At 38.0% G+C, this 26,224-nt stretch overlaps 1 protein-coding gene across 2 annotated transcripts; it reads left to right on the top strand.

Annotated features, from left to right (window-relative positions):
• Window positions 1–24,921, top strand: CHFR (checkpoint with forkhead and ring finger domains). Of its 2 annotated transcripts, none has more exons than XM_031047848.2 (18): window positions 1–20; window positions 1,447–1,591; window positions 3,770–3,869; window positions 10,511–10,620; window positions 11,538–11,597; window positions 11,751–11,963; window positions 12,934–13,149; window positions 13,745–13,901; window positions 14,188–14,342; window positions 14,898–15,060; window positions 15,979–16,121; window positions 16,533–16,652; window positions 16,918–17,001; window positions 17,726–17,796; window positions 18,759–18,846; window positions 19,020–19,127; window positions 20,214–20,286; window positions 22,434–24,921. In XM_031047848.2, exons 2-18 carry the CDS (start codon window positions 1,459–1,461, stop codon window positions 22,474–22,476), a joined length of 2,037 nt encoding a protein of 678 aa, XP_030903708.2. In that variant the 5' UTR covers window positions 1–20; window positions 1,447–1,458; the 3' UTR covers window positions 22,477–24,921. The 2 variants fall into 2 exon arrangements, with proteins under 2 accessions (XP_030903708.2, XP_005147789.2); XM_005147732.3 differs by lacking the exon at window positions 1–20 and adding an exon at window positions 919–995.
• Window positions 24,922–26,224: the final 1,303 nt, after the last annotated feature.

Here is a 26,224-nt window from a genome sequence, read left to right as displayed (position 1 = left end):
ATGGGACTTCAGGACCTAAGGTGAGAGTGGGATGTTCTCTGTAGTGGCTCCCAGTGGGATGGAGAAGGTGGGAAGACAAAGCAGGGACCTGGGGAAATGAGGATGAGCATGAGGAGCACTCAGGGAGTGGGCAGGGAGCACGGGCCCTGCAGGCCCTGCTGGTGCAGGGCTACAGGAAGTGTGGCTGCAAGCAGGGAATCAGTGAGATCTTCCATTTTACGTTTTGTTTGGGTGGTTTTGTCGCTGGTTTGGGGTTGTGTGGGTTTTTTTGTTTGGTGATTGTTGTTTTTTGGCTAGATTCCACTTACTCTAGAAGAGGAAATGAGGTGGTTGTTGGGGCATCAAAGAGCAAAGAGACATTTTTAACGTGCAGAAAGTTCCACTGCTTGCTTTTTGCCACGTTAGCATCAGGTTTGGGGTTCTAATAGCCTCCTGACTGAAACTGGGGCTGTCCCTCTGGGCGAACTGCCATTGACAGGCACTTATCCCGCCTCAGTGTGAACTTTTTAAAGCATGCCCCTGAAAGAGCAGGTATGTTTGTTTTATTTAGCCGCAACCAGCAAACTTACAACTCTTCAACAGTGAAGTGTTAAACTACAATTATTTTTCCCTATATGTGACCAATTAAACGACCCTAGCTGGCTGCCCTTACAGCTGAGGCGCTCTGTCCGCCCTCAACAAAGATGGCGTCGAGCACCTTGCCGCGCTGCGAGCCAGCCCCCACTCAAGATGCCCGCTGAGGCGTCTCCGGCTCCCAAGCCCCGTTATTGCCCTTCTCGTTCTATGCAGGGCTGCGCGCCGCTGCCTCGCCGGAAAACGCGGCGCTCTACCTGGTGGACTCGGTGGTGTCCGCCGGAAGGTCCGCCCCTGCCCGCGGTGCGTTCCGTGCGGCCGCGGCGCGCCGCCTCCAATGGCAAGCCTGGCCCTGCCCAGCCCGGATCAGCTGATGGTGGCAATGTCTGTTGACAGGAGCCGCCTCGGCCGCGGGACTGGGTGTAAGGGCTGGCGCCGAGGGGAGGGGGCGCCGGGCTCAAGGGGCGGGAGGAGGCGGCCGGGGAGTGTGTGTGGGGGAGCGGCACCCCCTGCCCTCCCCTTGCCGCCCTGAGAGAAGTGAGGTGGGGGAAGGAAGGGAAGGGGGAGGCCGATCCCCCTCAGGCGAGGAGCGGCCCTGTGGGGTGGGGGCGAAGGGAAGGGGGTGGTCTGGCTGCGGGGGGCCGAGTAGCTTAGGGGGAGGGCTTTCCTACGGCACACAAAAGGCAGCGGGCAGGGCAAGGCCGGGGGCGCCCCCGGGGGTCTGAGGGGCTGCGGGGCGGTGGCGCTGAGGGCCCGGCCTCCGGCAGGGGGAGGGGGCTGCGGCGCGGCTGCCGGCCCCCAGCGAGCCCTCTCCCCCCAGCCCGGGTGCTGTCTGACGGTGGGGTGTGGGTTCGCTTTGTTTGTTTTTGTCAGATGTGAATCCAAATGGAGCACTCGGAAGGAGGCGAGGAGAGCCAGCAGCAGCAGCCCTGGGGAAAGCTGATCCGTCTGGGTGCTGATGAGGCAGAGCCGCACGTCTTGCTGCTGAAAAGAGAATGGACAATTGGTCGGAAGAAAGGTGGGACAGGGACACGCTGGTTGGGGCGGTGTTCGGGGGACAGCAGAGACCTCCCCCTGGCCTTTAAAACATCAGAAAGATTGAAACTAGTTAGGTTTGGTGCTTTCAGCTGTTGGAGGTGCTTGTCAGGCTGTCTCTTATTCCTAATTTAACTCTTGGCTCTGTGTGAAGGCAAAGTTTTACACTGACCTTTTAATTTTACCGACTTGTGACGTGTGCACGCTTAAGTGCAAGGGTGCCTTCTAGTTTGTGACAATCCATACGGATAAGAAACAGCGATTGTTGATTCAGAAGAGTTTCTGAGTATAAGTCCTGTTTACGTTCTCATTTTGTTTCTGTGGTTAAAATAAATTGGAACTGCAATGCAAAATGCTTGTGCTTCGCAGAAAGGAAAACGCCCACATAAAAGCCCTTAATTCTTCAGGCCATGTGAAGGCTGCCAACAAGTACTGAAAGTTTCTCTGAGGGTGAATGCTAAAGCTTTATTCCCAGAGTCCACAGCTTTTACTGTTTGCCTGTATTTTAAAGTGTTTCATGCTTACTGTATTTCAAACAGTCATTGCAGTGTTTTGATTTTTTTATTCTGCCCTGACAGATTTTTTTCAGTTTCCTGTTCATCAGTTCAAGCTATTTGACCAGTCACATTTGTATAGTGTTGAACAAACAGTAGATGCTGTAGCTGTATGAGACATTCAGATAATTTCTCATACATCATTTCCTAATACTTATTTCCTAATAATTGTAGGAAAAATGTTTTGCATATTCACATTTGGTAAGGTACGTTTAGTTTGCTCATCATTATCTAAGCTGTAGGTAAATTCTTTAAATTGAGGTGTAGTTGAGGGTTATCTTGTAGGAAAAACGTGGTTTTTTACATGTTCTATTGCTTCCATAACTGTTTACTAATGGATTAATGAGTGGTTACAAGGATACCAACCTTGGGGTCATAAATATTGCTTAGAAAATCTTCAGGAGCATTACAAATGCTTGTTGAGAGCTTTGCCCTTCCCGCTCCCATGTGAAAGTCTTAAGTCTGTAGAAATGTTGGCATGCTCCTCAACAAAATTTAGTCTACTGGTTTTCAGTGGGCTTCCTAGCATCACAGGTTGTGTGGCAACAGTTACCTTTGTAATTGTTGATTGTTCCTTGAACACTAGGAATAGACAGGTGATGAACTGTCATCAGCATGTGTAGTGTTTTTCTTCTGGATACATTCTTGCGGGCTGAGATGGAGTGTACCCACAGTGTGAACAGATGGAAGTGAATCATGTTTTATTAATTGTAACTTTTGTCTAAGCACCTACTTTGAGTCATTTGTGCAAGAGGTTGCTGGAGATTCGGTTGCTGAGCATTGCCTTGAATAGGCAAATAAGTGAAGTGGAAATACTAGATTTTAAATTGAGTGGTACTTGAAATGAGTATCATGAATTTGGAGTAGTGCTGCAAGGAGCAGGAAGTTGGACTCAATGATCCTTACGGATCTTTCCAACTCAAGGTATTCTATGATTCTAGGTTCATTCAGAGCCCTGGAGTTGTAGGTAGGAAGGTTTCTCTCAGGTCAGTATTGTCATTGCACTTCTACATCTCTCTAAATCTTAGTCCTGGATTTTTAATCTCCCTTCAGCTTTATTAACATAATCTTGCTGTCAACAGTTTTCCTATTTAAAAACAAGCAAAACAAAAAGACTTAACATAGAACAGTGATGTCAGCTACTTGGTTCCAACTACTTTCCCCCATTATGCATATCAGAATGAAACAGAAGTTAAATCCAATGAAACAGTCTTAAAATTATGTAAGAAAAGAAGCTGGGTGCTCTGTGATGTATGCCTCTAGAATTGAACATTTCAAATATGTGTGAATTTATCCCTGTTCCACTCTAGAACAAAGTAATTGTAACTTGATTTCCAACTGTAAGGGCTAAGACTGGCAAGAAAAGGGAACCAAACCATCTTGAAGTGGTTGCAATAAGCCTATATCACCTGAGGCTATCTCACTGTTTGTATTTATGTATCACATATTGCACTGTGTTGCTGCCTGTATGCCAGTAGTTTTGAACTACTGCAGATGTACATGAGTCAGTTTGCTGTGCATTTATAGCTGTATAGAATGCTGATCTGTCTGTGTAATGTGTATTTTTAAGCACACTGGAAAATCTGTTTGTTTTTTTTTTTTTTAAGGTTGTGACTTATCTTTTCCTGGCAACAAGTTGGTGTCTGGAGATCACTGCAAAATTGTAGTGGATGAAGAATCTGGTCAAGTGTCATTGGAAGATACAAGGTTGGTTCTTCCGTGAACTTTTGCTCTTATCTTCTTTTTAGTCTGTGCAGTAAAATCTTGTGTATTGCTTGATACATCACAGTAAATCCTTCTCTTTTTTTGTTTTTTATTTTCTTCCCTACTTTTACATCTAGGTTTGGGGTGTTTTTTTTGTTCTTTCTAAATATATTTTTTCTTTACAAAGGAATTCATAGTCTACTGGATGAAAAATACTGTTGACGTAATAGTTCAGTAGCATATTTCTCTAGACTTGTAGACAGAAAATGATGCCAGCATTCTTAAAAACTCTAAGCACGAGCGTGCCTCATCTCAGGTTATTGTGTAGGGAAGAAAATACCTGCAGTGAGGATCTCAAAGCATAAAATAGGTGTGGAGTAAAAATCTGTCCTTGTTACACATCTTTCTGTTATTCAAAATATCTGTAGTCTATATAGCGTAAGTATTGTAGCACTCTAGCAGTTGTGGTGGGCATGCCAAATGGAGATTAGAGCCTGTTCAATCTAAATTTAATAATAAAAGATCTTTGCTGGATTTCTATTATTGATATTTCAGGTTTGTTTCTTTTGTTCAACCAGGATGATTATTTTCTTTTCTGGGTGTTTCTGTGTTAAGTCAGGGGTGTGAAAACTAAAGCCCTTAACATAGAAAGATATAAGGGCATACTTCACTGGAACTACTGTTATAAAGCTAAGCTAATTTAGTGAAACTGCTTTTAGTATATAAGGTCAATTACATACTTTTTCACATACTGAATTTCAGTGAACTTGCTGTACAGGTGAGGCTATTCCCTGTAGCGTTCTAAGGCTACTGTGGGAGTACAAATAACGTTGCGGGGGTTGTGGGTGGTTTCCAATGACTTTTAGCTTGTTTTCTAGTTTTCTTTATATTTGAGAAAGGCGTGTATATGGAAACATGTTTCTTAGGAGGATAACTTTCAAATTTTTCAAATGTTCATGTGCTTTATTTTTGACAGGATTTTTTTTTTATCTAAGATTGCCAGAAGCTTCTGGTTTATTACATTTCAAGAACTCTGTGACATTTTAAAGTGCTTCTGTAAACCACTTTCTTTTTCTGCCAGGTTATTGCAGTCAGTAAAGAAACAAATAATACTTTCTGCCAGGTCCCCCCCATTTTTCATGTCTGGAAGGTATTTTACCCAGAGATGAAGAAGATTTCAAAAATATATTGATGTACATACATAAAGAGGAAATTCTCACTTTTGAGGTTTTTAAGGGTATCATGCTGAATTCCTGTTCCAACTTACCAGAATGCATTTAAATGTATTGTTCTGGTAGGTCAGGGTTAGTTAGTATCCAATACCTACTGAGCTTTTGACAAAAAGCTCTTCAAGAACCTGTGAACTTACCTGATTGTATGGTGTATGCATTTGGGGAGGCACTGGCAGAATTTATGAGCTTTAGTAGATGGTTTTCTTTCAGCAGAATTTTTGCTCCTTTTCTGTCTCTTGATCAATTAATAGCTATGTTGATATTAAAAAGGGTCTTTTTCAGGGTGAGGAGCTCACTTCTAGATATTTACGTGGGCAATGCATTTCTTTTTATTTTTATTTCCTCAAGTAAAAGAGAACCTACAGAATCATTCCAGTTGGAAGAGTTCATATACTTAGTTCAAACTCTATCAAAGATGGGCCACCGCTGGATTTGAACAAGATTGTTTAGGCTTTCCCTAGTCAGGCCTTGAAAACCTCCAAGCACAGAGATTTTGGAGGCTTTCAGGGCCCTTATTTCAGACCTTAATTGTCCTCACAGTGATATTTTCTTTTTCTTTGCATCCCTTTGAATCTTCCTTATTTCAGTTTGTGACCTTTATCACTTCAATAAAGAGCCTGCCTCTGTCTTCTTGGTAATATTCTCAGGCACTGGAAAGGCTGCTGGCAGGTCGGTGGCTCACCAAGCCACCTTCTTCCAGGCAAAACCAACCCTAGTTCTCCCAGCACCTTGTGTCACAGGTCTTGTGCTCCTGACCTCTGGCCATGTCAGTGGCTATCTGCTGGATTTACTCAAGTTTGTTAATCTCCCTTGTACTAGGTAGCCCATAAGTAGATGTAATGTTTTAGATGTGCACTACTGAGTTCCAAGTAAAGAGGAATAATAATCACTTCACTTGAGTTTCTGACTACACTCCTGTTAGTACAGCCAAGTGTGCTGTAGGCCTTCATCACTGCCAGGGCATGCTGCTGACTTAAGCTTAGGCATAAGTCCAAGGTGTATGATCTTATGCTTACTCATAAAATCCAGCAAAACCCCTTGCTGGTTTGTCTCTAGCCTGTACTGTTGCAGGTGGTTATTCCATTCCAGGTGCAGGACTTATGGCTTTTCCTCATTCAATGGTATGATGTTACTGTCAGCCCATTCCATTAGCCTGCCTAAGTGCCCCTGAATGGCAGCCCAGCTCTACCCCTGCTTTGCTGTCATCTGTGAGCTTGATGAGGGTGTATTTCTTCTCCACTTCTAGGTTGTAGCTAGAGAAAATAGCCAAGTCCCTGGGTAGATACCTTCTGTACTCTCAGAAGCTGTGAGATGGAATGCTAAATTTTAGGGAAAAGTGTCAGGCCTAGCTAGGATGTCTAGGAAATGCCTTATAATTGTCATTCTCCGATGTTACCCCAAGTGTCAAGATGTTTCTAACTAACAAATCAGGTCATGTTTGCCTAACATGGCAGTCTCAGAGCATAGCTGTGAATTGAAGCTTGAGAAACCATCCGTAGTTTCAGTTGCATGTAGCTGGTAGAATTGTTTTAGATGAATGTCATGATAATACAAGCTAAAGAAACTGTGAATGATGCAGAAACATTACTGTGTTTTTTCTTTTGTAGTTGTTGTTACACCACTCCTTTCCCCTGAGGCAGAAGGTGCAGCCAGCAGAAAAGTAGCAAAACTAAATTAAAGTTAATTTTCTATCTGATAGATTCATGAAAAGGTGGGGCTTATTACAATGGTAGTGTAATGAAAGGCTGCACCTATGGAGTACTACCAGGTAGCTGCTTATGCATGTTACACTTCTGTGCATCTAACAAAAAGGAGTAAGATCCTTTGCATGTTCTGCTTGCCTGTGAGTTGGTATGAAGTGTGGCTACCATTTGCTGAATTGAAAGACTAAACGGGTTGATATGACTACTTGCATAAGGCAGCTCTTCTGGGTCTTCCCATTATTTGTGCCAAATATCAGATGAGCTCCAAAAAAATCAGGCAGGCTGAAATAAGATATTTCAATGTTTGGTTTGGCAATACAGGTGCCCAGAGTCCCAGGAAAATACTGCAGAGTCAGCTTTTTCTTCTCTGAAGTGGAAAATAGTTTGGAAGCATTGCTGTGGTCAAGCTCAGTTTTTTTCTGGTGAAGAGGAATGAATTGAAGGAGGCAGCTAGTTTTGGGACAGTTGAATTGAATGGTCTTTGTTTCTGCATTGTAGCTAAACCAAAGAATATAATCAAATGCATGTAGACAGCCAACACTGGTTTTTATCTCCCTAGTAGCATAATGAGTTCTTGGATCTACTTTGGAAAGAATTGCCATGAATTTGCAGGTGAAAGAAAATGTGTAGAGAACTCAAAATTATTGAGTAAATAGAAGCTTGGGAGTAACAAAAGCCAAGAGTTAGCAAATAGTACAATAAAAGATTCAGATTTGCCCTTTTTGGGGGGTGTTTTTGCTTCATTTTCCGAACCATGCACTAGTTGCTTTATACTGCTTGAAAGAAAATAGATTGTACAAGCTCACTTAACTCAGTTGAGGCAGTAGTTGGCTTGCCCTAAGTAAAAGCAATTGTGAGGTTCTCTATTTTGAAAAAGAAATATTAAAGGCAACTAAGGTAGTTTCTTTAGAGGCCTCCTCTTGTCTTCTGGGATTTTTATTTTTTTTCTTTAAGGATTCGTAGTACCAAGTGATGTTTCAGAGCAGGAAACTATACAAGGCTGATACTCATGTGACAGGCAAGTAGATACTCCTTTCTGTGAGTAAATTGGAGGCTCATCTTTGCTTTGTCCTGGTATCCTCTCTGCTACTCAATTCTCCTCATCCTACCAGTCAAAACGATTTCTGTGAACATTAAAAGAATGGAGAATGACACAGAAGAGGATTCTGTAGGGATTCTAGAAGAAGGGATTCTGTAACTTAACAGAGTTCAAAACTCATTTCAGTTTACAGTATGTTCAGGATAATACCCATTTAAATAGCAAATAGCTATGAAAATTACAAACCCAGAAGCTTTACCATAAATGATATTCCTTCCTGGATAGACCTTAGTTATTACTAAGACTGGAATTTTTCTCCAAAGGATACCAAAGGATCTTACAACACACACATCATTCACCTATGTTAAGAGTAGGTCTGTTCCGAGTAAGATGTAGGTGTTCACATCAGTTCTGTCTAACAGTTGGGATTCGGAAGTGAAGGCAATGTATGGTTCATTAATAGAGCTGTAGTCATCAGCTACATTGAAATTGAGTCAAGGCCTGACTTTTTTCTTCCACTCTTTAGAAATTGTGACCTTTCATGACATTGTTTCATAACTCAATTTATATTTGATAGTACTGGGTCTTTTTTCTCCAACTTGGCACTTGCAGTTTTTTTCTCCATCTCAACAGTTGAGTGGCCAGTTGATATCAATTCAGGTAAGTCCTAATGAATGGCCTTCTTATTTGGGATTCTCGTTATACTTTCTACTTATTTTATGGGGACCTTTCTTTAATTTGAAACATCAAAAGGATGTACAGATGTCATAATTATCATGCGTTTGTTTGTTTTCCAAGAATACCTCATTAGAGTTGTTGTCCTTAATAACCATCTTGGAACTTGCCAGCCATGACAGAGCAGCTTCATAAACTACACTGTTGTGACATTTTTTTCCTATGTTAAGTGAAATATTAGGAGTAAGAATTGCTAAGCCTCAGTAAAAGACAGTTCTTGTTACCTGAGTTCAGCTGTTTTATTACAAAAGAAGAACTAAACCACAGCAAATGGGAGATGCATGTTATGTTTTGCTTCTGGAAAACTAAAGAGGTCGAATTTGGTGTTTCCTAGTTTTGTTAAAGGATCTCAGACTTTTCAGGGATTGTTGTGAACTTTTGAATTGTGACAATTGAAAGAGGTGTGATTTTTGCTTTGACATAATCTTTTTAATATATTAAGTTAAAAATTAGTATAGGTTCTAAAAGACTAAAATTCTTTTTTCTTAATTTTCTTAATTGCTAAACTTTGCTTCCTTTTACTGATGTCTCTGTTCTGCTGGCTCTTTAGCACTTCTGTCTTTCAGGCTAGTCAACATCTGCATGACTGATGTAAAAAGGCAGGTTTAAAATAGCTTTCTTGCTTAGAAGAGAAGCTTGAAGATTCTTTAATAGAGCAAATGTCATTGTAACCCAGAGATGATGTTGTTTGTTTCCTGAGGTTTAAAATAGCTCTTTTTTTTTTTGTTACTTATGTTCTATTAGTTGATTCAACTGTGTACATAGTAAAAGCATTTGCAGAGGTAAGAGCGAGAGCTGCTACCCTGATTAAGACCTGCAGTTGTGATTCAAAAGGGCTGCTTTTCCTTTTGACTTTGTGTCCAAAAAGGTCCAAATTTCTAGTTTTCTTTCTGTGTTCCTGTTACTAAACAACAAGAGATTTTCCAGGTTTCTCTTAAAAATAATGAGAAGGGAAACTGCTTATTTCTAAATAACCATCTCTCCTAGCGAGAAGCTGGTGTGTTTGAGAAGTCTTGTGTTCTGAGCACAAGTGATGGCCTCCAGAAGGTGGCAGCAGAGGTTTGCTGTTATTTTATGCAGCAACTCGCGCTGCTGGAGGAAAACAGATTTTCTGTTCGTTTTTATTTGGTACTAACTGCTGAGATTTTGAATGGCAGAAGTCTGAAATTATAGAATGCTGTAGTCCTGAAAGAGGCTTATTGCAACTGAGTTGGAGTTAATCAGAACTTTAAAACTTGACTTGGTTATAAAACACTAATAGCTTGTGTATAAAACATAACCCATAGTGAAGGAGATACCTCTATTAATCAGGAATGCACTCTCCTCTTTCCCAGTTAAATTTCTTCCATGACTCTTGAAGTTCTTATTGAAATAATTTATTCCAGCTCATTTGTTAATTATGTTTAACTGTTTTTCCACCTTATTAACTTCTCACATACAAGGTGCAAAGAATCTAAGTAACCTCAGAATTTTAAGTTTCTTACTATTTTAAGCAAAAGGGAGAAAAATTAAGGCAGTGTGGCATCCCTGACTTCACAGGTAAAGCTACTTTGCAGAATGTCCTAGGAGATTCCCAGTGTTAACTGGAAAACATAACCTAGAACTTGTTGAAAAGAATTCCTGTTGTGCTTTCCTGTTTTATACTTAAAAGGTTGGGATTATTGTCTAATTATTTTGAGATATTTGCCACATGTCAGATCTTTTATCTGTTTGTTTTTCAGCTACCATCTCTTTACCAGTAGCTGCAAATGAGCTTTGAAGTCCTTTCTGTCATTGAGAGCAACTTTTTGTTTCTGGACTTTTCATCCTAGCTTACATTTTGCTTTTTGAGAGCCTGTAGTTTTTCTTCATTAAAAATATCTTGTGTTTTCTCTTCCTTCTCCTAGGTAGTTATGAAAACATTTATGCTAAATTGTATTTTCTTTCTCTTTATAGTACTAATGGAACAGTCATTAATAAACTGAAAGTGGTTAAGAAGCAGACATACCCTTTACAGACTGGAGATGTGATCTATGTTGTTTACAGAAAAAATGAGCCAGAGAACAGTAAGTAAATGATATTTTGGAAATGGCACACTTAGTCTTTTTTTTTTTGAGTAATGAGAAAAAAGAAATAGCAGTACAAATAAAACAGAATTGCTCAATTTTAAGGCAACTAATTTGCTACTGTTTAAAAACAACTCTCTCTACAAGAGGTCATGGATGTGCCAGTTTTTACAGAGACAAGTCTGAGCAACTGTCTGCAATTGAAATGTGCCTAGAAGTAGTTTTGGAAGAACTTATGCATGGAATGGTAACTAATGAGGTCCTGATCACACACCCAATGCTTCTTTTAGAAGTCAAGTTGCTGGGGTAGTTAGTGATACTTTATATATCATATTAAAGCAGCTTTGGACACCAGAAGGAAAGGCTGCAAAAGCTTTTTGGTTTGTGTTAGGATTTTTTTGGTTGGTTGTTGTTTTTTTTTTTTTTGAAGAGGAAAGAGGAAAAATGGAGGCAGGTGGGCATAGCCCTATAGTGAAAGTAGAATTAGTAAACCTGGAAAAATATTCATGTGGTCTTAAAGAAGAATTGTCCCTCTCATGCCTATAATTTTTTCAGAAATTCTTTTTAGGGTGATGCAATTGAAATAACATAATTAGGTTAAAAGAATAAACTCATGAGGGTCCTTCCCCAAAGGTTTTCCAATAAGCCAAGCTATTGTTGGACAGAAAATAATGTTCTTCACGTGTTAACTGAATAGAAGTCAGGGACCAACATTTAGGGGTAAGTGCTCAGTTTTTGCAATGGAACAAAATTAATAAAAGATTTCATGAATGATCAGTGTTGTTTGTCTTAAAGATGTTCATCAGTGATTTGGGAAATGAGAACTCTTGAGGCAGCAAGATTTTCATTGGTTATGTGATACTAAGGTTAGTGAAATTTTGGTTAAAGATTCTGATCGGTATTTTTTAAACTTTCAGATGTTGCTTATCTGTATGAGTCCTTAAACACAAAACACGATGCAACTCAAGAACCAGTAGGTAAGGAAAAGTAATTCAAGATCTACGAAGAGGAGCTATGCTCCAATGACTAATGTCCCCTTTTGACAGAGTTTGATTCCTTGGAATTTTGAAACCGTGCTGTGGTGACTGTCACACAGATCTTTTTCTTTCCTTTCCCCTTTCCAACTGTAGAAGTTAATATAGAAAACCAATGCCATGTGACCAAAGATACCTCAAATACAGGAAGAAGTAATGATGAGACCCGAATTACCTCATCACCATCAGCTACTCAGTCTTGCTATGAGGAACCACAGCCATCTACTTCTACATCTAACCTCTTTAATGCTTCTTCTACCTCTCTTAATGAGTCTGCATCTATTCAACAGGATAATCCTTCTACATCTGGTAAGGACTGTGTCAAGTATTTAAAGTTTGATATCCCATCAACTGTCACTCCAGTTTTGAATTTTAACAGATTAATCTCTGGCCTATCTGGCTCTTTAGCATTTGCTTTTTAAAGTTCTAGTGAAAATACTAGCTGGATATGTGCATTTTTAACTTTCTATGAGTAGGCAGTGGATGGGTAAGGCAATTGAGAGAATTCCTTATGCTCAGAGGGGCAGGAAATGCACATTAACCCAAACTGTTCTATCTTTATGATTTTGTAGTGGAGCACTAGTGAAAACTAGGAGGTCTTTGTGGCTCATACAACAAATTAAGTAAATATGTGTGCTTGTGCTCATGCAGTCATTCTGAGAAACTAATTCAATTATTACTGTTACTGCTGGTAGTCACCAGTCCCCTCTCTTTTGCTTAGAGCTCTTGCGCCAAAATATACCAAAGGGATCCCTAGTCTAGTATCTTGTATTATGTTGGCACATGGAATACCACAGTGCGGCACAGTGCTTGAAATAGAACTGGAGCAAGAATGGCTCTCTAGAAAATGGCGTTTGTCAACAGTTCGTTGGGACTTTCAGAACATGCTCCTATGGAAAAAAAGCTTTGTCCTCTGCTGTGATCCTGACCTGTTATGTATGATCAAAATGACATAAATCCTCTGCCTGGTATCTTCATTGGGAAGACCTGGCATGGATAATAGTCTTATGAATAAATACTCTACAATTTAAAAAAGGAATGGGTATTTTAAATAGGGTTTCAAAACTAGTAGCTTGTTTTCCCCCAGGTCTTTCAATTAGTCAGATTGGCTCAGGATGCATTTAGTGTAGTTACACAGACTTTGCTTTTTTTGCTCAATTTTTTCCTGTTTGGGTGTTTGGATTGATGTGTGTGCATCATCAGTGTCCAAGTACCTTTTGCTTTTTGATGTCATGAATGTGTATGCAACTACATTCGTGTTTCTGGTTTTGTTTTGCAGGATCACAATCCTTAGTTTTCACTCCTGTGCCTGCTTTCCCCATGGTAGAATCTGTGTGTGTAAGAGCACTGCATGATGAAGATCAAAAGCTTGACATGAATACTGAAACTTCAGAAATCACTTCAGAAATTGCTGACAAAGAAAAAGCAGATTCAGATTCTCAAAGAACAGGGGAGGAGGAAGGTTTGGAACCTGCTAAGAAGAAACTAAAAGGAGGCTAGTATATTACTAGTATTGCACAGCCTACCCTGTACTCATTTGTTTTAATGCTGTTGTTGAAAGTTAGGTTAAAAAACTTAATCAGGAACTTAAAGCTATCTATGTCCATTTTTCATAGAAGCCCAGTGAAATGAACAGAAACGTGCTTATTTTTCTTTATTAATGTGAAATATGTTAAAAAATGCACACATACCAAACCTAGAAGGTTTTGAAAGTTTATGTTGGTAAGGGATGAGTAACTTTTTTCCTCCTCACAATGTTATTGTATGTTTTGATACTGTATTAAATAAGAAAAGCAAAATTCCCCTCTCATTCCGTGCCTGCAGCCCTTTCACTCCCCATTCTGAATTGTCAGGTCAGCTGTCATCAGCCCTTCTTCAATTTGTGTTTTGTTTCTTACTGACTTGATTTCTGGGCCAGTAAAAGTAATATCGGCAGTGGCAGAAACAATTATGTGCAAAACAAGAATCTTTAGCGGGACCACTGCCAGTGAACAGAGAATCTCTGTATGTCTTTCAGGTCTCTTTTTAATACTTAAATAAATCAATCTAAAAGAGCTTCCTACATACTGTGGAATCTTCTGTCTTTGTAGATGAAGATACTTGTCCAAATCTTTCACCAGCAGCTCCAAATGAATGTATAATTAAAATTGGCTCTGAAGATGCAAAAACATCAAATGTGAAACCAGATAAGATGGAAGAAACGTTAACTTGCATTATCTGCCAAGAACTGCTGCATGACTGTGTGAGGTATGTATGATTAACAAAAGCTGTAATCATGTGGTAATAAAATACGTTTAGTGACAACTGCTTGAGGAGGCCAGGATATTTAGGGGTTTTCACAAGCCCTTCTGAGTCCTCTTCCTTCCCATCCATCCAAACTGTATAGTCAGTGCTAATCTTCTGTTGTTTGGTTTTTTTTGGGTGTGTTTTGGTTTGGGGTGCTTTTTGACTGTTATGAATGTATCTGAAAAAAAATGAAAGATTTGTGTTTTGACTCTGTTTTTTTCATTGTTTTCATGATTGTGTTTTCCAGCTTGCAGCCTTGTATGCATACTTTTTGTGCTGCCTGCTACTCAGGATGGATGGAAAGATCATCTCTGTGTCCAACTTGTCGTTGTCCAGTAGAACGTATTTGTAAAAATCACATATTGAACAACTTGGTTGAAGCTTATCTGATTCAGCATCCAGGCAAGTTGAAGTGTGTGTAGCACACATGAGCTGTGTAACTGATCTATGCACAAATTGATGACTAATAAATTTCTATGTATGCTTTATTATTCTGCTGTTTTCTGATACAGCTGTAAGAAAAGAAGTGCATTTAAAATGACATATTATTTCAAATTCTAGGTGAGAATTGACAGGTGATTTAATACTATAATGGAGTATGCGAAGAATTCTGAATTTTATTTTGGTACTTAATAATAAGAAGGATATCAGTTTTTTCAAGTAGAGCACACTGACTGATGAGGCTGCCTGAACTCAGATACTTCTGAAAAATATACTTGAATATGGATTTAATTAACTTTGATCATGACCTCTTGAAACCAAAATCTAAGTTGCCTGCCTGATACTACTCTTGTGTTAACAGAGAGGGGGAATTTAGCTTCTGGAACTTGGTTATTTAAAAGTAAGTTTTATGGAAATGAAAACATAGTAATCGCAACTATGTTAATGAAGTAAAATGGAAATAAGGGATGCGATGTGTTCTTTTCCGTTGAAATTTTTACTTGGTTCTCATGCCAGATAAATGTCGTAATGAAGATGATGTACGTAGCATGGATGCTAGAAACAAAATTACTCAAGACATGTTACAACCTAAGGTGCGGAGATCTTTTTCAGATGAGGAAGGAAGTTCCGAAGATTTATTGGAGTTGTCAGATGTAGATAGTGAATCTTCAGATATCAGGTATGTGTATTTAAGTTGTGCACTGGCTCAGATTTACTTACATTTGAATGCACAAACCCACAAACTGAGCTAGTTTCACAAATCCTGTTATTTCTGATAGTGGTTCCATGATCATTGCCAGAATTAATCTTATTTTTGTTTTCATCTAAGTTCATTCTTACCAATAATTGTCAGTGAAATTCTATAGGTCATCTTACTGAACCTTAAACAGTAAACAAAAAATAATTCAAATTAGAACTACTTACAAGTGTAGCACGATTCAGTTTATGGCCAACAGTTCTGTGCTGAATTGTACAACAGCTTCATGTGACATACATGAAATTACCTTTTCCAATTATGAATTGGCTGCTGCTTTAGAGAAAACAGGTTTCTGACTAAGATCTTGTGAGGAGATAAAGCAGTCCGTGGCCCCTGTGAGTGCAGCTATAATGATTATGCTTTCTTATGTGCCTGAAATGCTGCTTTCACCAGCTGTATGGTACTGAAGCAGCTGATGCTTGACCTAGGGATTCCCAGACACCAAAATATCTTCCCTTTATCTTCAACAGCAAACATTTCTTGCTATGTCTCTGGAGAGGAGGGGAAGAACTCTTCATGTAGATAATTATTCCAGCTTTGTTCCTCTTTTTTCTTGTTCATCCCATTTCCAGTCACATAACTTTTTTTTCTTTTTTCATTTTCTTTTTTTTTTTTTTTTTACTATTTGGAGAATACTATAAAACACAAAGTTTTTGTCTGTTACAACTTTACAACTACACAGTTGTGACGTACTGAGTTACGTAAACTTCCATATGTTACTGGATGAAGAAATTCCAAATTTAAACTTTGAAAGTAGGACCAACCTTGTCTAGCGTAGGGATATGAGTTATATTTGCATTTGTTGGGTGTGATTTCCTATAGCCTATTTTATTCTTTCAGTCAACCATATATAGTGTGCAGACAGTGCCCAGGGTATCGAAGACACTCTGTTCCAACACTGCCTGGCGCAGGCCAAGAGACAGAAGCAGGAGGAATGCAAGCACTGGGAGATGCGCCATCTACGTCTGCCAACTTCCCTGCAGGTTGGAAGGAACCTTTAAAGATAATCTAGTCCAACTCCCCAGAACTAAGCAATGAACTAAGTTGTAACAATAAACTAAATTATGAACTAAGCAAGCTCACTCTTACAGTACTGCGAGAGTAACACCACTTCACATAGGCGTCTTTGTAAATACGAGATTTGACCTTTGCTTTTCTGGGGTTGTCCAAAATAGATTGCTGATCATTGGTAGTTCTTAAACTGTTTTACATATTGAAATATTTTACACACCTATGTAGTTTAGAAGTCTGAATTCTATTTTGTTGCTCTTTCATGCAATCTTTGTAAAAATTGTATTGCTTGCCTTTACATTCAGGTGTTTGATGTGGCTGATAGCCCAGATTGCGATTGTATGCTTTTTTCAGTCTGTCCTTTCTGTTTTAAACTCATGTAGCTGTCCAGGAATACGTGTGTCCTGCTCAAGGAAGTCATGTAATATGCACCTGCTGCTTTCAGCCAATGCCTGACCGAAGAGCAGAGCGTGAACAGAATCCTCATGTTGCTCCTCAGCAATGTGTGTACTTTTTTTTTTTTTAATTATAATTTTGGCTATAGAACTAAATCCTTATTTTTCATTAAACTAAAATTTACTTTGAAGAGTATTCTTTATTTGAATGTTCTTTATCTGAACTCTTGTACTGACAGCATGAAAGAATCTTCCTTTGAAAACTTATTCTATAGGATGTATTTTAAATGAGAAAGCTGTGCTTTTCTAACCATGTTTATGAGGGCTGTTGTGTGCAGATTCTTACATGGGGGTTTTCTTTGTTATTTGACAGGTACAGTTTGTCTTCAACCCTTCTGTCACTTATACTGGGGCTGCACTCGGATGGCATGTTTTGGCTGTTTGGCACCATTCTGTGGTATTGTGGAATAATCTATTTCTTATGAGTGTACTCACTTTGAAGTAATGTCTGTCTGTCTTGAATTTTAGGTAATTTAAGAAACTTAATAGATTAGTTTGAAGCACAAACATGCAAAGGCTGTGTCCTCACGTTACAAATGTGAAAAAAACAGAACTATTGAGTGGTATGTGTCTTAACTTTGAGAGGATTTAACTTCTTTTCTTCATACCATATTGGGCTTGAGAACTACATTTGTGGAACACAGTGCTTTCCAGTATAAAAATAATCATGGTGCATTTCACCCTAGTAAGAGAATTGTACAAATCGGTGCAAGAGTACCGAACATCTGATATTAACTGATTAGAAAAGAACCTTCTGCTGTTAAACATGCAGCCTTCTGAAACTCAAGGTTTTAAACATTTTTCTAAAAATAATTTAGAACAGTTGAAATTACTTGGCTGCAGTTTGAAGCTAATAGAATATACCTTAATAGCACTGTTAATTTGTGCAGCTTAGTAGTAGTGTTTGTGGGCTGAAGGTGAAAATGTAAAATCTCAGTGTCTTCTTTTTGCCTCTGGAAGTGCTATATCACATGCTCTAGCATATGCTGAATGCAGTCATTTACTTGGTGCTCACATAAATCTGTGCACGTTATTTCAGGAAAAAATAACCTTCAGAAAAATGGGGGGTAGGAGACATTGGGGGAAGAAATAGTAATTTTTTTTCTTCTTGTTTTGATTAGAAATAAATCTTGGTGATAAGTGTTTAGATGGAGTCCTAAATAATAACCACTACGAGTCAGATATCCTAAAGGTATGTTTAAAAATCATTATTTTTGTGCATCATACGTAAATATACAAAGCTTTAAGATGTACTCATGAATTTTTAGTGATGTACTGCCTAACAGTTACAGTGGCAGCATTGTCACTTGCAGCACCTAATTCTAAAAGGCAAATTTAATGAGCCCCAAATGATCAGCTGGACCAAAGTTATAGTTACTGTGTCTGGCTAGGAAGTACTTTGGGGTGATAATTTGGGTCTTTCAGTCTGTGAAGAGGGCATTGTATTCTAAAGATGCATTCCATTTAGCATGAATTCTTCTCATACCACCCAAATTAACAACAACAATAACAAAATCACTTTCATGCAATCCTGATGCATGACTTCCCCAATGTGTATGTCTGACAGGTGCCAAGAAGGCAGAAATTCTAAATATAATTTTGGAATTTGAGTTTAAATAACTGATGCACTGTAGAATTCAGATATGGTTGGTTGTTAAATAATAAAATAATTTTATTTGTGTGAAGCATTTGTTAAGGAAGCCAGTTTTGACAGTCTAAAATTAAACATCCAAAATACTAATTGAGAGAAAAAATAATTCACTGAAAATACTCCAGGAAAATAAGGCTTGTTAAATATTTTGTCCCAGGCAAGTTAAGTTTAATGCTAGGTTGCATGGAAAATGTTTTACCTGTACAAAAACAAGAGTTACCTAAATTAGGTAAACTGGATAAAATCTTGACTTAAGGTATATGACAGTGCGGCTGAAATGAATCTATTTACATTCATTTGGCAAAAGTGGGGATCTTCTGAAGAAGAGATACTGAATGGAAGGGTTTATTGGTGATTTGAAAGTATCACACTAATTAAGTTTAAAGATATTTACTTGTAACCGTCATCAACCCATGTTGAAAACCTAGCTATATATTCAGAAATATTTGAGAGTAAATGGCTTGGTCACTCTTTAATTCATACACTTCAATTGCTCTTTTCAGGATTACCTGGCATCCAGGGGTTTGACATGGAAAAATATGTTAAATGAAAGTCTCTTAGCTCTTCAAAGAGGAGTTTTTATGTTGTCAGGTATGTTATCTTCATTTTTGTACATGTGTAACTCTTTGTCTATATATAGCTCAGTAATACTATGAAGAGGTTTTAAGTTCTGTGTACATAACCAATGCCATCATGACATTTTCACTAAATCTGGTTTTTCAAGCCTTATACTGACATTATGTACAAATTGGTTTTCTCCTCAGATTACAGAATTACTGGGAACACAGTGCTTTGCTACTGTTGTGGCCTTCGCAGCTTTCGAGAGCTTGCCTACCAGTACAGGCAGAATATTCCTGTTGCTGAATTGCCAGGTGGGGATTCCTTTGGTTAGTAATGGGAAAAAGTAATTTAAAGAGTTAAAGTCTGTTTTATCCTTGTATCCTTGGTGTTTTGTCACCTTTGTCTAGCCCAGTACAAATTTCTTTGCAGGGCTAATATCTTATGCTGATTGCTTTACTTATCAGCTGCTAAGTTTGCACATAGTTATTGTCAGACTCCCTAATGGAACCTTTTCTTTCAGTAGGATTTCTCATCTGTAGGATAAAGGTACCTGTATAGTGAAAAGAGGAATTCGGTAAAATCCACAATATAGTCAACAGGAACTAGTTGCTGTAATTTAATTTATTTTCCTATTTAAATACATAAAACTATGCATCTCCAGAACTATTTCACATGTTATCAGCTCTCAACTAGAAACAAGAATGTTTTCATAAATTAATTCTAAATCTGTTCACATTTACAGTTTTAATATAAAATCGCATGCAAGCAACTGTGCCTCCTTCAGTCCTAAATCTGTTGGAAACAGAAGCTCTTCCAACAATCTACTTTTAAATGTTACTCTTGTCCATGTAGTTCCTTTGTTAGCAACAGCTTACTTGTCTTTAACTGTTGAGAACTCTGCTTCTGTGCATAATGAGAGTCAGTCAGTCTACCTGCTTCTCCTTAGTATTGCTTTTAATTTGAATGTAACAGCTTTCTGGACAGTTGAGTTATGTATGTAGAACTGGAGGAAAACCCCAAAACTCTACCCAAATTAAGATTTTTTTTTTCTTTTTTTATGGAAATGTATCTAGACATATGCCCAGTGTCTTAAACTGTGAAGTTCATCTCTATTAAAATAAATGGTACCATTGACAGCACTGAGAACCAAATCCTTTTGTCTTAAGTCTGCATGAGCCTAATACTCAGAATGAATTTTTTGTCCTTCATTAAGTGCTTGTTTTGTTTCTAGAAAGGTGAACCAATATAGTTCACAGTTGTTTCTTGCCAGTCATGTCTTGTTTCTCTACAAAGCCTGCTCTGATGAGTAACTACAGTTAGCAACGTCTTAATAGTCTACATCACCTTATTTAATGACTTCTGTAATAAATGTAGCATTTCATTTGCTCTTTTTGTAGTGACTGTCACATCACGTCCTGATTGCTATTGGGGGCGCAATTGTCGAACTCAGGTCAAAGCACATCATGCCATGTAAGTCTGATAATTCAGAAAGTGGCTCTTGGGTTTGTTTAATTTGTAAAAAAGAACAAACAATAACAGCAAAAAACCCTGAAGCTTTAAAACGCCAGAAGCTGCATGAGTAACACCATTGTAGCATAAGCAAAATTGGACCAACTTTGGGTTGGGGTTGTTTTTGTCATTTTTAACACAACTTTGAAACAACCCCTTTGCATATGTCAGAAGGGCACTGCTATCACTTTTAAGTTTATACAACCTATTGCTGACACTCCTCGAGTCTTTTCCGCCCACAACTCCCCCTTCATTCCCATTCTTCTCCCGCTGAAGCAGCTTCTCATTTGCTTGTGTCTGGGTGCTTCTTAAATATACTGTACATACAATAATTAGCCTGGTGTGATTTCCATTTGAAACTATGAGAGACTCTTCTAGTAAAGTGCAACATACCTTGGAGGGGTAAATTGGTGGGAATAATTTGCAACAAGAAAAGCAAGAGAAGTTTGGAACATGTAACATTAGGAACTTGGTGTGGCTTAGCAGTTCCTGGTTTTGGAGGATTTTCTAGGTTTTATGCCTCTGACCCAAGCAATCTGGTATATGGCAAAATTGAAACACTGAGCCTGAAAAGTGATTAACACTCTGCTTTTCATGTGATTTAGTACATCTAGGGAACATGGACTTCTAGTATCTGGTCATTCATGAGAAATGTCTATCCAAAATAAATTGAGGTCCTTGATTTAAAGAAAACAAGGCCACTGATAACCAATGCAGTTTAATTCTTATGAAAAGACACACGTAGTACCACAAGTATTAGGGACTTGGAAAACAAAACAAAATTTATCTGCCTAACTGCTTCTAGAGAGGGTAGAAAAATCTTAGTTGCCTTATGAATAGTTCTGTAAATTCTCTGTGCATTTTAAGATAGAGGAGCTGTTAACCCTTGTTGAGAAACCACTTTAATGAATGGTAGAGTCTGCAGTATCTTTCTAACACTGCAGTGCACATACATTCTTAGCATACTTCCTTTAATATTTCAGGTACTGTGGGTTGAAAATAAACAGTGTGTACAGCTCAGGCAAGCAGATCATAAGGACTTGTAAAATATTCATCCTCAGCCTGTTACGAAGTCAGAGGGTTTTACCAAATATCTTTCAAAAATAATTTGGGATTTAAGTTGCAGATGTAATTCAAAGTGCCACTGTTGTAGATAACTTCACATAGAAGACTGTGTTCCCAGAGGTTTTGTTTGAAATATTACAGAGTTAATTCATTATCAAAGTACTCAGCAGTTGTCTTTTTTCATATTGTGTTGAATGATTCCATGTACAGCAGAAATGACTCAGGTTTTCTTCCTATTTTTTCTTTTTCTTTCTTTCAAGCACTAGCTGTTCCTAGAACTCACTGGCTGCTACTCATAGCTCCTAAAACCCATAAAAGCAAATAATCCTGTCATACCACTCATATCTACAGATACTCAATTACCTTTTTTTAAAAAAAAAAACCAAAATGTTGTACTACATAGTGGTTATATAAGCAAGGTTTCTTTCTAATATTTTATCCAAACCAGCAAGGGGGAGAAAATTCATGGTCTCTTTTGCATCATCTCTTCCACATATATGTATATACACACTCAACACGTCACCTCCTGTTTCAGTTATGTATCAGGGGATGCATAACCCAAGTAAGAGAAAAATAAAGAATGAATAGTAAGATGTTTCTAAGCCAGTGAAAGAACATGTTTATATTGAAATGTATTACTGGCCTGGTTAGTTCTGGGACCTAGTGACTTGTGTAATGCTGTCTACTGAAAATTACTGATGTCTCACAGGGCAAAATTAATTCACTGATTCCTGGTTTAATTGCCTTCTGGGTTTGAAGTATGCAGAAGTATAGAGGAATGCTTTTAATAACAGGTTTTCTGTGTGTCTAATAAACCTAACAGGGGTTAGGCAGGAGAGATGTTGAAAATCCTGTTACAGATGTCATGATAGTAGAGTACAATCTAAACAGGTTCTGGAAGACGGGTATGTTAGTGTGTAAATGTTCTGCTTTAAACTGTTTAACATTTAAAGTACTCTGTGAAAGATACTGACTCATTTTTCTTGTTAGCTTCTGAGAAATTTGTTGCATTTTAATACTTTCTTTTTTTTTCTTTCTCCTAGGAAATTCAATCACATTTGTGAGCAAACAAGATTCAAGAACTGAATACTGAATACTTGTAGTCTGTAGAGAAGGGACAAAACCCTGTCACACTGCTTGTACAGTTTAAGGTTTCAGGGGATCTTCTCAGTTCCCCCATAGCAGGGAATCAATAACGTTTGCATCAGGTAATCTGGTGTGAACTTTTTCATTTGTCGAATTTTACAGCTGTACATGAATAAGGTAGATTAGGGATTTTTTACAAGAAAGTCCAGCAAGCATTGCATTCCATCCTCATGGATACAGTGTCACTGTATCACGTCAGTGAAGAACACAAACAGAAATCACACACGCACAAAAACCAGCCATATCTTGGGACAACCTAAGAATAAGGAGTGTATTTGCACTACTTGTGAAGAAACTAAGAAAGTTCCTTAGAGTTAAAATAGAAATGTTTTGTAAAAGTATCTGATTGATATTTCAAGAGCCATTAATATTTAAGAAGGAAATTGTGAGTGTATATTTGTAACTGCATTTTGCGGTAGTCTGATATTTTGTCACTACCCATTGCATTTGTGCTAGAAACCACATTAATATTCACTTTAAAAGAATATTCATCTGTTAAACAGCTGTTTCAGCTTGAAGCCTCTACCATATGTGCAGTGTTACAGTGGAAGTAGTACAGGGTTTTTTTCTTAGTTTAGTCATATTGATGTTTTTATTCATATTAAATTACAAAAAAATTGCACAAAAATTTGAAAAACACATTTAAAGTTGGGGTAATACTTGAAGCAGAACAGACTTCTGCTAATATTGCTTCTGTAATGTTTTGTATCAGAAGACCAAACAGTGCTTTTGACATAGATCAGTCAGTAGGACACACTGGTTCTTTTTATTTCTTTTATGTTTGATACCATATGCTAAATATGTACCTCTGCCATGCAGCTGTTCTCTAGCATGCATACACTGGTGAAAGTGTAGAGAAAGTTATAGTTTAAAACAGAATATAGCAGCTTTGCTGGAAGGAACAATCTTACAAGAAAGAATTCAGTTTGGACAAATTGTAGCAATAGGGTGGCATTTCTGGATGGGGATGATGAAGGGGAACAATGGTGTCACTGACAGTAAAAAAAAGTAGATTTTATTGCCATGCCTCTACAGAGCTCATTCAGGAGATGTCCCAAGCATCATTTAAATTAAAAATCCTGACACAACCCACCCCACCCCAAACTGATCTGTTTCATCATAACCTGTTAGTAATGGTGACAAACTCAACTGGGACCAACATTTATTATCATACATAGAAGCATGAACAGAATGAGAAGAAAGCGTACAAAGTTACCTCTGTAGATACCATGTTGCTTTTAAGTTTGCCTTATTTTATGAGCAGGATTTATACTTTAATGTTCAAAAGTGTACACACAGATCTTCTGATAGAATGGAGCACAAATGATGCAGCACAAATGATGCAGCACATCGTGTCTACTGGTTGCAGTGGATTAAACAACTATTTCCAGTAATGCACATCTTTATATGAATGCTAATTAGATGTATTTCTGTTTAGATTTTTATTTTTCAAAATAGCTGTTGCAAGGATGGGTCTGTTGACCATACCTGTATGCTATTAAAAATACACTTTGGTGTGGACTTTTCTTCCTAATCTCTGGGCATTTTCTCCTGTGAGTAGGATTGAAATTGGATCTGGAATAATACTTGAAACTTCTTTTAACAACAACAGTGTGTTTCTGTCTTTTAGTATTATTAACAATGTTCTGTGGCTTCTGTATTTGTATTTTATGTTTAGATTTTTTTTTCTAATGCTTATTGTATCTTCTCAGGACAACCATTCTCAGCTGGTTTTGATCTCTTTTTCATCTCTGGCTGTGCATGTAGCAAAATGAGTGCAGTTGTGGAGATCAAGCCTTTGCACATTATATGCAGAAATGTGCTTCGTGTTTTCATTCACCACTTTCCACACCCCAGATGGGCTTTCAGCACAGACTTGCCACTGTGCTAGTGTTCAGGCCTCTTGTGCTGAAGTTCTTTTGTTGGTCAAGAATAACATGTCTACAGTACTATGTACAACCTCTCTTGCACTTACTCAAGTTGTGTTTGTAAAGGGATGTGTTGTGTGACTTCGAGAAAAAATTTTGGGGAAAACCCCCAAGCAAACAACAAAACTCATGTGCTTAACATCTAAACTACCTGTGCAGTAGAGGTTCTTCAGTTCCTTTTTTAAACCCCTCTTCCTTTTCCCTGTTACAGATAATTAATCTGCCTTTCTATGCATATAGGGTTGCGGTAGTGCAATGGAATGAAGGGATCTTTTTGTCATTTATATTGTACCAGGAGGAGATGAGAAATTAACTTGCAGAGGTGAATAAATCCTGATCTTTATATGCTCTTAAGTAAGTAAGAGTATCTGTCATGGGTATTACATACTCTATACATTAGACCTTTTTAAATGTATGGTTACCAGGTGATAGTTAATGTGATAAATGTATGAACTATGCTTGGCGTAATTGTTTAAATACTGTAAAGGTGCAGCATATTTTTAACCTGTCTAAAGCACATCCCCACCTCCTTTATAAGAGATATTTGGAAGCTGAGCATGAAATGTGGTAGAATAGATGTTACAGAAACCAAGATGATTATTGTAGGGGTTGACGTAGTGGTAATCAAGGTGTATAGTCTCTGTGTTTGAGGAGGTTCTTTTATAAAGAAGGTGGAGAGTAGTTCTTCCAGTTCTCTTTTGTGATTTATTTTTTTTTCCTAAGAAGTTATTAAAAAAAAAAAAAAGATACTGAAATTGTCTGTTTCTGTTTCTTCTGTGGCATATTCTCATCCCACAGAATGGAGGTATGCAACTCTTGCTGATCGCTGTGTCAAGATATTATGTATTTGACTGTTGAGATTTTACAACTAAATATCATCCTTGAACTAGTGACTAAAAATGACATGAGTTCGTGTGTTATTCCAAGAAATTCTCTCAAACTTTCTTAAAAGTGTCAGAGGATATCACAGAGGATCATCAGTATCTCTACAGTTTTTATAATGGATAAGTGTAAAACTATTAAATAGATTTCAGTTTTGTCAAGAGATGGCTTCAAGATGCTAGTATATGAAAAAGTTTCCTACTTTTGAAAAGTGGATGCTATTTTAGTTTCTCGCAATACCATAAGCACTGAAGTGACAAGCATTATACCACTACTGATTTAACAGCAGATTACAGAAAGTGATTGTCATATTGTGCTCATCTTTAGAATGATCTAAACTGCATCAATGCTAAGATTTCAAATGGCTTATGTTAAGAGAACTTTTTCTGAATAGAACTTTTCCCTTGCAGAGTAAATAGGACTTGTCTGCGCCCTGTTCTGAGATGAAAGACAGTGATGCCAGAGTCATTAAGCTTCAAATTGCAGTTTAGTATCCCAAGATTTCTGTGCCGCCACCATTCCTATTCTTGAAGCTGGATATCCATTAATGCAGTAGCTAATCTATATTGCTGTTCTCAAACCAGTTGTCATTTGTTCTTCAGACTAATAGAAATTCAAACTCAGGTTAAGTAGTGTAAAAGTGAAAATGCTGTGTTGTTCTATATGTCATAAAGACAAGCTGATAGACCTTAAAACTTATCATGGTTTTGGCTTGCCCTGCACTTAACCTTGGAAGGTTTAAGTATTTTAAACTCCACTATATCAACCAATGACTTGTAACTTACTTAGTTTGAGGAAGCTGCTGATTTTGGATTTATCTCCTATCAAGTGGCCAGTTCTGGCACAGCATAAGCTCTTTCAAGCACTTCCTGCATAAA

The sequence above is a fragment of the Melopsittacus undulatus genome, chromosome 12, assembly GCF_012275295.1.
Source record: "Melopsittacus undulatus isolate bMelUnd1 chromosome 12, bMelUnd1.mat.Z, whole genome shotgun sequence".
NCBI lineage: Eukaryota > Metazoa > Chordata > Aves > Psittaciformes > Psittaculidae > Melopsittacus > Melopsittacus undulatus.
Note: the sequence above shows the minus strand (reverse complement) of the source record. Positions and strands in the feature narration are given on the sequence as shown.

Excerpts from the sequence above, each read along its gene's own strand:
- CHFR (XM_031047848.2), top strand. The coding sequence starts at position 1,459 with ATGGAGCACTCGGAAGGAGGCGAGGAGAGCCAGCAGCAGCAGCCCTGG. Across the intron at positions 16,122-16,532 it reads GTCTGCCAACTTCCCTGCAG|CTGTCCAGGAATACGTGTGT; the intron begins GTTGGAAGGAAC and ends AAACTCATGTAG. Across the intron at positions 20,287-22,433 it reads GTCAAAGCACATCATGCCAT|GAAATTCAATCACATTTGTG; the intron begins GTAAGTCTGATA and ends TCTTTCTCCTAG.